The sequence below is a fragment of the Cryptomeria japonica genome, chromosome 11 (assembly GCF_030272615.1).
Source record: "Cryptomeria japonica chromosome 11, Sugi_1.0, whole genome shotgun sequence".
Classification (NCBI taxonomy): domain Eukaryota; kingdom Viridiplantae; phylum Streptophyta; class Pinopsida; order Cupressales; family Cupressaceae; genus Cryptomeria; species Cryptomeria japonica.
Window position 1 is genome coordinate 105,956,361 of NC_081415.1, and position 11,146 is coordinate 105,967,506.

At 34.4% G+C, this 11,146-nt stretch overlaps 1 protein-coding gene across 1 annotated transcript; it reads right to left on the minus strand.

Moving 5' to 3' along the window:
• Positions 1-1,075: 1,075 nt before the first annotated feature.
• Positions 1,076-10,791, minus strand: LOC131860058 (bark storage protein A-like). The gene is made up of 10 exons (XM_059214410.1): positions 10,711-10,791; positions 8,694-8,832; positions 8,489-8,556; positions 8,238-8,396; positions 7,922-8,137; positions 7,644-7,826; positions 7,380-7,556; positions 1,629-1,754; positions 1,378-1,479; positions 1,076-1,282 (listed from the first exon to the last, which is right to left on the minus strand). The coding sequence occupies exons 1-10, from the start codon at positions 10,789-10,791 to the stop codon at positions 1,076-1,078; spliced, it is 1,458 nt and encodes a 485-aa protein (XP_059070393.1).
• Between the last annotated feature and the right edge of the window lie 355 nt (positions 10,792-11,146).

The following is an 11,146-nucleotide window of genomic DNA, read 5'->3' on the forward strand; positions in this document are numbered from 1 at the left end:
TTATCATACTAGTTTATTTTAAGTATAATAGTCAGGAAAGGTCATATAGAAGACACTAATATAGATTATTGACCTATAGCATCTCTTCTCATGCATTAACAATGTAGAAAACTAATAAATTAGGATAGGGAAGAGAAACATGTTTAGCAATATGCTACCTACATTGAATGACTAAAAAATAGTGCCATTATAAAAAATGATGAGGAATAGTCAATCATTGAAGATAAATCTACCACAAAATAACTATTTCCTACATAATTTGGTATTTCCTTGTATTAGTCATTTTTTTTGAAAACATAGAACATATATTCTATTTTGGCAACAGGTTTTAAACATAGAACAAATCTCAAATTTGTTGTACAAAAGGTAGGGACTCTAGCTGCATAACAACTCTTGTTTAGATGAAGGAATGATCTTATAAATTTTCAAAATAAAGATAACTTTAAATGTTTGTAGATTTGATATATTAAGTCTTTTTTCTATTAAAAAATCACAGACCATGATCTATTATCAAGATTAAGAAAAATAGTAAATAAAATAACAATAAAGAAAAAAATGATGAAATATTTTATTTTTAAAAATAATTTTTTGTTTGTTTGTCTTTATAGTAATATTATTTATTTAATTATATTCGCATCTCAAACTTTAAAACCGATCACATCTTACAGGTTAGTATTAGACCAATTACACCAAGTTATTTTAATATATCAAGCTGCGATTTATTTAGACTAAGCAAACATACATGGTGAGACTGATTCTGAAGCTGAAGTTAGCATCTTAAACCATACACATACGCAGATATATAGCTACCATACAGCATTCTATTCCATTTACCAGATTTCACCACCGGTAACTGATTCGAGGTACGAATCCACTACTGCCAGTTTCTTGAAAAGTGCAACGATTGCTGCACGAGCATGGAAATACCACAACTGCTGTATCACAGATGCATCGTTTCCTGCAAAAGATCCTCCTGCTTAGTTTGTTATCGATCTCATTGCCAGGAATGCTTTCCTCTCGCTCTCGCAAACCTGCACATGTTCCCAATTACTTTTAGTAATAGTCTTTGCAAATATCAGTAATTCGTATTATTATAATATTTGATTGCTGCGCTCTCAGTGTCAAGGGAGGCGATATTCAAATTGTCATGAAGGAAGCTGTCTCTGTAAGCCTCGTTATTCACATAAAAGTCGGCACTGCCACCCTTTTCAACCCTCTTAATCTTTGGCTGCTCTTCGAAACATATAAGCGATTTCCCCAAGCACTTGTCTAGATTTGTATCCTGCAAGTCCATTCAATTTAGCAAAGTCCCAAATATTAAGATAATCACTTAAAACAACGTTTGGCATTTGTTCTGCGAAGATAACGTAGCGATACCTCAATCTCCTGTGCGGTGGCAAACAATTTGTCATCCACACGAAACCAAAGTTTGGCGTTTCCCACCTCGGGCTTTCCTTTCACTGAATAAGCAGTTTCTGGCTGGAAATATACGCTCTGCAGTATATAGCTATTACCAATTTTGCGATCTCACGAGTGAAACTTCCCTCGTCACCTCCAAATTTCTTAAACCACTCATTCCAAATCATATATTAATAGAAAAAAATAGAGGGGAGTGTTTGGGGGAGTACCTCCCAATACCAGACGGCAGTGTGTGCGAATTGACGGGGAATAGCAATGTCACCAATACTCAGATCGTTGGGTCTTGAATTACTCCCTTCATATGAAAGTGAGTCAGCAGCAATTTGGACGCCAACCTGCATGGGCATTCTGGCATGCAATTATATAAATATGTAATATAAATATGTAATATGTATTGTATGCATAAGATGTGGTAGACGTTGCCATGCAGTGTTATATGTAACATATAATATATCTATAACATATATATGTATACATAAAATATCATCAGTACATTAGCATGTTCATACAGAATAAAAACGTTTTTATTCAATGGCATATTTCCTTATTAGTTCACTATGCATTTGAGACCATTCGAATGGAAACACGTGATTTTTAAGGACTGTTTCAATTTGTACAATCTGATTTCGATTGATGTCTTGTGTATGACTATGAATAATATTTAATTCTATTGAGAAACGCAATTAATGATAATTTAATTCTATTAGATAGATCATCACATCCATTTCCAACCATCTGAATATTCTTCCCTTTTCCGGGAAAAGTATTCAACCTTCCTTATCCCTAAATATGTGATTAACCAAGTTTTGAAATCCGTCTTTCAAGCAGACAATCTTCGCATCCCACGCCCGATGTAGAAGTGGAAAACCGAGTCTCAACACACACGGTAAGCAGTTTTCGTATTTGTTCACTGAATTTGCTATGACTTTAATGATGAAATTATTAAGGATAATTTTTTCCTAAAGTTTTAAAGATATCATATAATTAATGATATTATATAATTTATATCATACAATTAATGATATTATATAATAGATATCATACAATTATATAATAGATGTCATACAATTAATGATATTATATAATAGATATCATATAATTAATAGATATTATTTAAAATTAATAAAGAAGGTTAATATTGTTAACAAATTGTTTTAAAGAAATAGTTTTGTTCAATTTGTAGCTTTTTAATTTAATAGCATCTTGAGTTTCAAGTTAAAAGTTGTTGATAGATTATCTTTTAAAAAACAATATGATTTGAAATGGTGATCTTAATATTCAATTATTTTTTTATTTGGTAATATAAGAAATCACATTTATAGTTTTTACTATTTTGATTTTTTTTTTTCAAATAATTATTATTATTACTAGCATTAATTGGTTATTAACTAGTTTATATATATTTAATAATATACGTAGAATAAGCCCAGAGATATCTTTCTCAAGGTAGGCACGTATTTCACTTTAATGTGACAACTTGATAAAATAGGTGCTTGGAGAAAGATATCTCTCAACTTATTCTATATATATATATATATATATATTTATTTATTTATAATACAATAATATAATAATTTTAAAAATAGAATAATGAATAAATATAATATCTGAACTTCCAAGTTGAGGTTTATAGAAAAAAAGCAATATTCAATCTATCAATTTAGAGAAGAAGCGACAGTAGGAAATCGGGCCATAGTTTGGAGAGAGGCATGAGGAGAGTTGGCTAGGGTTTGATTTGCAGTGAATGAAAGGAGACAATTGGTTGCTCAAGATTTCCATCCCAGATTGTTTTGGTTGCTCGAAAGAGGGGTTGGATCTACCTCCCTTTGTAGTGTAAATAGGTTTTTCGATTCATTGCTTTCAACCATTGGATGTAAGCTATGAAGATTAAAGAAGCGAGAAAGGGAGGAGGGGAGCCAGGGGTTGATGAAGGACTTTAGAAGAATGCTAGGGTTTGTGATGGGATCATGATAGGAGTAACAAATGAAGTCTATCCAAAGGTCCAAACTTTTAAATGCAACGAACTAGATGAGGTCTTGATGAATGTTGAAGAAATGACAGTCAATATGGATAGTGATATAGGTAAAATTGTAGAATTTACACTCCCTGATGATGTAGTTGATTGTATTGCTAAATTTCACCATAGATCTATGATTTTATTTTTCCTAAGAGGAATCCCATCTGAATATGATTTTTATAAATGGGAAAAAGCTAATTGGGAGAGTAAGGGTTGGAACATTGAAGCCATAAAAGGGTTAGGAAAAGGATACGTCTCGCGTACTTTTTTCTCTGCAAACCATGCTTAGGATATCTTGCAATATGACACTTGGGTCATATGTGGCCAAACCAGATCTACTACCTACAAGCCTGATCATTAGATTTTCATTTAGAAAGCCCTTATGTCTAAATATTCGATGTGGATAGAGTTTCCCTACACGAACCTTGCATTTAGACAATTTCTAAAAGACGTTGTTTATTAGATTAGCAAAATTACAAGGTGTAAAAATAGCACTGATAAATTTTCTAGCCTTAGGGTCCACCCTAGGGCATGTATCGAAATGGACCTGACCAAACAGTTACCTGAAAACATTAAGTTAATAGGGTCAAAGTTTTAATTTTGTCAGCCTATAGCTTATTTGAATAATCCTAATGCATTCTTTTTCTATCAACAAGGTCGCTCAATTAGAGACTATCCAATTAGGAAAAATAGATATGCACAAGATCAAGTAACCATTGCTTCAAGTTCACCTAAGGTGCTTAAAGACTCTTAGCCATCAGTTCTACCCACACAAGGACCTCAGATAAAAAATGACACATCAGAAGGAAATATGAACAATATTGAGAAAGCTCCATCTTATAAAGATGCCATTATGACTGGAAAATGGAGAATGGTTAGTAAAAAGAAGGACCCTCCAAGGTCTTGTGAACTCAAAAATCATCCTTCTTCTAATCAAAATCATTTCCCTTCATCTCCACCACTTGCTACAAAAAATATTGATTGTGTTTCTCATTCCACTCATATGAGGCATAGATCTCCATCTCCATCAATGGGTAAAGAAGATTCCCCTTCATTTGTGAGACAAAGATCTAGATCTCTCGGTTCAACAAAACACCTTAGCTACCCTAAATAACCTATTGCAACTGTTAATTAGGTTGAGGCTCTACCACACGAATATGATACCCCAAATCTCCCTAATAATGAGGCATAATTTTTTTTGTTTTAATGTGAGAGGGATCTCTCTTCCACATCGCAAATATGAGTTTAAAGATGCTATTGTCAAATGGAGACTAGATATTGTGTTTTTGCAAGAAATAAAATTGAATGAAGCCCAACTTGTTTCTTCTCTATCCAATGTATGGAGAGATTCTATTTTCTTTTATACATCACATAGAGAAGTGACACATGGGGCTATTATCGGTTTAGCTCCTTGGGAAAGAAAATTTATCATTGATTAAGGAGAGGACCTATCACATAGTTGTGTGGGTCCTCTCTTTAATCAATGACAAGCCAAATGGAATTTGTTTAGTCTATGCTCCATATCACTAAAGAGAGGTGTGAACTATGGGAATGGATGACTAAAAATCTACCTCAAGATAATTAGGTTATTGGAGGAGATTTCAACATGGGAGAACTTCATACTGATCATAGCTAGCATAATCGAGTTAAATTGAGTAATAATGAATTTGATAAATGGCTCTTCTCTCATAATTCTCTTGGAGTTGTTGATCCTATCCATAAAAGCCTATAGTTAAAATAAAGATAAATATTTGTAAAAACAACTAAGAGATATAATACATTATAGACTAAAATCTTGGCTAATAACCCTATACCAAGATTTTAATAACTATTTATTTCTATTAAAAATTATTTGAGTATAGAATGAAACCCTATACAATATACATTCTGAAAAATTGCAATTATAACATAGTACATGAAAATATTATGACAATAATCATATACCCATAAAAATCCATGATTATAAAACTAAGAATTAAAAAAAAAGTGCATAATTTTATTTATTAACATGTTGTTCTATTTAATTTGCACTCAATGCAATGATTTTATGAAAAAAGGTGAAAGAAATCATTATAAGGGAACTCTCGATGGCATATATAGAATTGATTTCCAAAGAAGACACCAAAATACAAGGAGGGAAAGAGAGCCATTGACAACAATGAGCAAGGAATTATGAAGCAAACGTGTTACATACAACTTGCAGAACAGGAGTCAAGGTCAGAGATGTTATTTGTAGGAGCAAAGGAGGGTGAGCATGAGAGCTTTGACATGGGGAAAATAATCCTCATTTTTGAGAAAATGAAAGTTAGGGCATGCCAATGCTCTTTAACTGATTTGACTGAAAGCTCTAGCGTAGCCTTCACCAAATATAAATAGGGACACCTAGTAATAAATTGGCCCCCATTGATATTTTTCATTTTTATATGGTTAGTGACCCCACATTACTTAACAGTTAGATTTAGGTGTATTTTTTAATTGAGTAAATTATTATTTTTTATTGGTTGACTAACTGAATGGGTATTCGTGCAGTTATTGTCATGTATCATGTGAAACTTTGTAGAGTGTACTTTTTGACCCTTGGCCACATTACAGATTGTAGAGAATGCATTGTTACTACCCAAAAGCCAAAATAGTAGCTATAAGTAGTTAAGTCGCATACAAAGATAACCCAAAAAAATCGTTCAATTCTGATGTATTTTGTGGGTGCACGGAAAATAGTTGTAACGACTATTGTTTCTCTTCCCTTAGTCATCAAGTTTAAGGTCTACTTCAATTTGTACATTTCGATTGATAAGTAGTGTATGACTATGAATGATATTTTAAACATAATAATAAATAACTATACTAATTAAGAATTCATTAACAAAGTTGTGACTTTCATTAAACTTTTGAAAATTGAAATAAAATAGATTTGATAGTTTCAATTAAGAATTTGTTTTATAATTTTTATTTAATTTATATTTCAAGTATTTATGGTAAGGCTTGGGTCACGTGGATGAGAGCTTACTAAAAAAATTCAATGAGTGTTGTTGAGATTTTTTAATATTTTCTTAAAGCAAGTTGCTCCCATGAATTTTGCGGTGCTATTTAAGTTTAAAAGTTTAACCTCTAAAATTTATCTAAAAAATTAACTGTTAAAAGTAAAAAAAATAAAGTTGATTGACAAGTGGTAGAAAAAAAAAAATCTAAGTTGGTGGGGTTATTTCTAGCTCCCCACCTTTTCCACCCCCTCAAATTTACATCTAAAAAGTGGTCGTTGATATTTTTCATATTTTTTCATGGAAAGATTCTAGTTAGTCCTTTAGTAAATATTTTTGGCTTCATGAGACCTCCTACTCTACCCATAAGAGCCCATGAAAAATATTTCCTTTCTACTTTAAAATATTATCATAAATAATTGTATAATTATTTTACTTATTATTGTCATCTATATTTAACCAAATGAGATATATATGAAAAATATTTATTTTCATTTTGAATTCAACCACCATAATAATTTAGATGAAGGAGCTTCAAATGTTTGTAGATTTGATATGTGAAATCTTTTCTCCAATAAATCACACACCATAATCTATTGTCAAGATGAAAAAAAAGTTAAATAAAATAATAATAAAGAGAAAAAGAAAGAAAAGTAAGATATTTTTATTTTTTAAGATAAATTCCCTCTTGGTCTTTGTAATAATATTAATTATTTTATTATTTAAATTTAATTTAATTTTATTCTCCTCCATCTCAAAATTTCAAACCGATCACATCTTACAGGGTTATTATTACACCAGGTTATTTTAAAATTTCAAACTGCGATTTATTTAGACTAAAGCAAATTTACATAGTAGTAAGCTGATTTCTGAAGCTGAAGCAGCAGCTTAAAGCACACACACACGCAGATATATAGCTACCATACAACTTTATATTCCATATACCAAATTTCACCACCGGTTACTGATTCCACATAGGAATCCCCTACTGCCGGTTTCTTGAAAAGTGCAACGATTGCCGCACGAGCATGGAAATACCACAACTGCTGTATCACGGATGCATCGTTTCCTTCAGAAGATCCTCCTGCGTAATTTGTTATCGATCTCATTGCCAGGAATGCTTTCCTCTCGCCCTCGCAAACCTGCACATATTCATATAAGTGATTTCAAATATGAGATATATCAGTAAATTCATATTATTATAATATTTGAAGCTCTGGTAGTCATACCATTGCTATTGCTGCACTCTCAGTGTCAAGGGAGGCGATATTCAGCTGGGTTTTGAGGAAATCTCTGTAAGCCTCGTTATTCACATAAAAGTTGGCACTGCTGCCCTTTTCAACCCTCTGGATCTTTGGCTGCTGTTCCAAACATATCAGCGATTTCCCCACGCACCTGTCCAAAAGTGTATCCTGCAAGTCCATTTAATTTAGCAAAATCCCAAATATTAAGTCAATGACTTAAAACAACGTTTGGCATTTGATTTGTGAAGATAACGTAGCGTTACCTCAATCTCCTGTGCGGTGGCAAACAATTTGTCGTCCACACGAAACCAAAATTTGGCGGTTCCCACCTCAGGCGTTCCTTTCACCGAATAGAGAGTTTCTGGCTGGAAATATACGCTCTGTAGCTTATTGTTAACTCTCTTTTCTCCAACATTATATTTCGAAAACGTGAGGTTTGCAATTTCGCGAGTGAAGCTTCCCTCATCACCTCCAAATTTCTGAAATCATTCCAAATCAAATACCTATTTGTCATCATCTATTAAGGAGAGCAGAAAGGAAGGGAAGAAAATAGAGAAGAATGTTGAGGCCCAGGAGTACCTCCCAATACCAGACGCCAGTGTGTGCGAATTGACGGGGAATAGCAATGTCTCCAATACTCAGATCGTTGGGTTTTGCAGTCGCCCCTCTTCCATAGTGAATTACTCCCTTCACACGAAAGTGAGTCAGCAGCAACTGTGTCGTCTGCGCTGCATTAATCTGATCTATAATCACTCACAACTTCAGTCATACTAATCTTAACGTCTTAATAGTACTTGGCTAAAGAAAACACATATTCATTAGTTTTATACCGATCCACTTCCGGTCATGGCCAGAATAGTCCTGCACCCTTGAACATCTCCCACACGGAACCTTCGAGCTGTAGCAGAGTAAACAACACTCGTTAATATACCTCAGCTGATTTGAAGCAAAAAAGGAGAAATCTTGTCCTAATCGTCCGCCATATTAAAATGAATAGAAGAAGAGAATGAGAAAAACAATGGGGTTTGTGAGAACCAGAGATATCTACAGTAGGCAAGTCCTGGTCAGGACGGAACCATCCCTGAGCCAGAACCACTTTTAGTTCTGCCTCACCGGAAACCACCAGCCCATGATATTCGCCCTTGGCATTGATACGCTTGATCTTTTGAGCCACCTTGTTGGAGATAAATTAATTATCCTCCAGACATTCCTAGAAACTTCTGTGTTGCAGAAAATTCCTGCACACCAGTAACCTCTAGGGACTTCAGTCACTGTTTCAACTGCCCATCATTAAGTTTTTAACTAACTCTTATCTAGAGTCTTCAATGTATCTTCTTATAAATGCAATTGTAAGGGCCTGTGTTTGGTAGAGCCCATTTATGGGTTTCTTCTCTGTCTCTCCTCCAATCCTCATTCTCTCCTCCAATCCTCTGTTTCTTTTTCATGGTATCAGAGCACATGCAAATCTTGGGCTGTGGATTGTGTCTTTATCAGAGCCTTAGGGTTCAGCACTGGTGTCTCATCTAGTTTGCAGCCAGTTGTGCGTTGCTGTGTTTCTCTATTTCTTTGAGTCTTATGTGCAATAACTGTGTGTAAAAAATTGCAGCATCTGGATCTTGGGTGCCAAGTTGATTACTGCCAGGCATTGGAGGAGGTTCAGATTGCCACTGAGGTGAAAGAAAGTGATCAAGCCATAGATAAAGTGTGTAAGGAAGCTGCCAGAATAGGCTATGCAAAAGGAGATCGTTGTTGAATGAGTTGCTGAAGTCTAAGCCAGAGCAGGCTCGAGCAGAGTGAAAGTGCTAGAGAAAGGAGGATGCCAGAGGAGAGAAGCCCGAAGTCAAAGAGCGCTCCAATTTACAGGCCTGTTTCTCTGTTTGTGTTGTGATCTAGTTTACAGAGTTAGTGTATTGCCAAGGACAGACATGGTATTAACGGTGGCGTTGGTGTGTTTTGCGGCTCAATTTGCTAAGGTTCTGATGGTGAACAATTTCTACTTCAAGGAAATGGATCATGCTGTCATTGTCAAGGATCTCAGTTTAATAAGAGATCATTAAAGTGTTTTGATCAAAGGTGGAAAGTGTTTGGGTCAAAAATGAGAAAATTGGTGTGTCTAAATGTGAAGGCAATGTTACAGTCAAAAGTGGTCATGTCAAATAAGATTGTTGAATTTCAAAGATATTCCTCCAAGTGTTGTAAGCTGTGAAGATTGTGAGAATTGGCATAGTTCAATGTTGTTTGTGAAGTGTGTTGATGTAAAGGGGTGCATGATTGGTGGTACCCGACACCCCAGAGCTTGTGATATAAATTATTGATGAACCATGTATTTGAAAAGCATTCTTATAGAACTAGCGAGCACAGCGGCTGGTTACCCATGTGTCTTGGTAGATGGATTTCTTTTTATATGGACTCAATAATTTTAGGAAAAAATTTCCCTGTGATGAAAGTTTCCCCATTGCGATGGTCATTGGAACCATGTTAGAGCTGAGTCTCTTGTGATGGTTTGTGGTAAGCCAAAACCACTTGTTTGGATAAAAAACCCAAAGTAATATGAAATTCAAAGAGATTGTATCAGTTGGGGAAAACCCAAATGGTTATGGGTAAACCGGTTAAAAAGCCAAAAGTTATTGTAAAAGAGAAGTTTGTAGCAAATCAGTTAAGGGTAAACTGTGAAAACCCAAAGTGATTAGGGGAAACAAAATTTGTTGTAAATGGGTACCTAAAAAGGCTTGTGACCAGGACCCATCCTAATTCGATTATGGGGGATATCAAAAACAATTCGATAATTAATTTATGGGGGGATGTTGGAGATAAATTAATAATCCTCCAGACATTCCTAGAAACTTCTGTGTTCCAGAAAATTCCTGCACACCAATAACCTCTAAAGACTTCAGTCACTGTTTCAACTACCCATCATTAAGTTTGTAACTAACTCTTATCTAGAGTCTTCTATGTATCTTCTTATAAATTCAATTGTAAGGGCCTGTGTTTGGTAGAGCCCATTTATGGGTTTCTCCTCTGTCTCTCCTCCAATCCTCTGTTTCTTTTTCACCTCCTCCGAAATTTCAGCATGGGAGAGTAATGGAAATGCAATCAACAAAAACAGAAAAAACGCAGAGCTGTGGAAAGCCATCGCAAACTAACTCAATCTAATTGATATCTTCTTCTTATGTGTTTTGAATCAGCCTGCTCTTAGCTCCAATTTATAGTTGCAGGACGCCGATTAGCTTCCACTTTAAATAGGTTTTAGGACCTTAATTAATCATTTATTATTCTTAATTAAGCAAACCTTATCTGTTACTGAACTATTTAAGATTGCAATTGGTGAGCTCCAGTGATGCGGAGAAACGTTGGTGTGAATCCGTGATCGTACGGAGCTGTTGTATTAAATATATTCAATTGGCATTCATTGTGTTTGTCAATTGCGCTATTTCATACATAAGAGTGCAATATTAAACTCTTCATTGATGTGAAAGACAAATGATTTC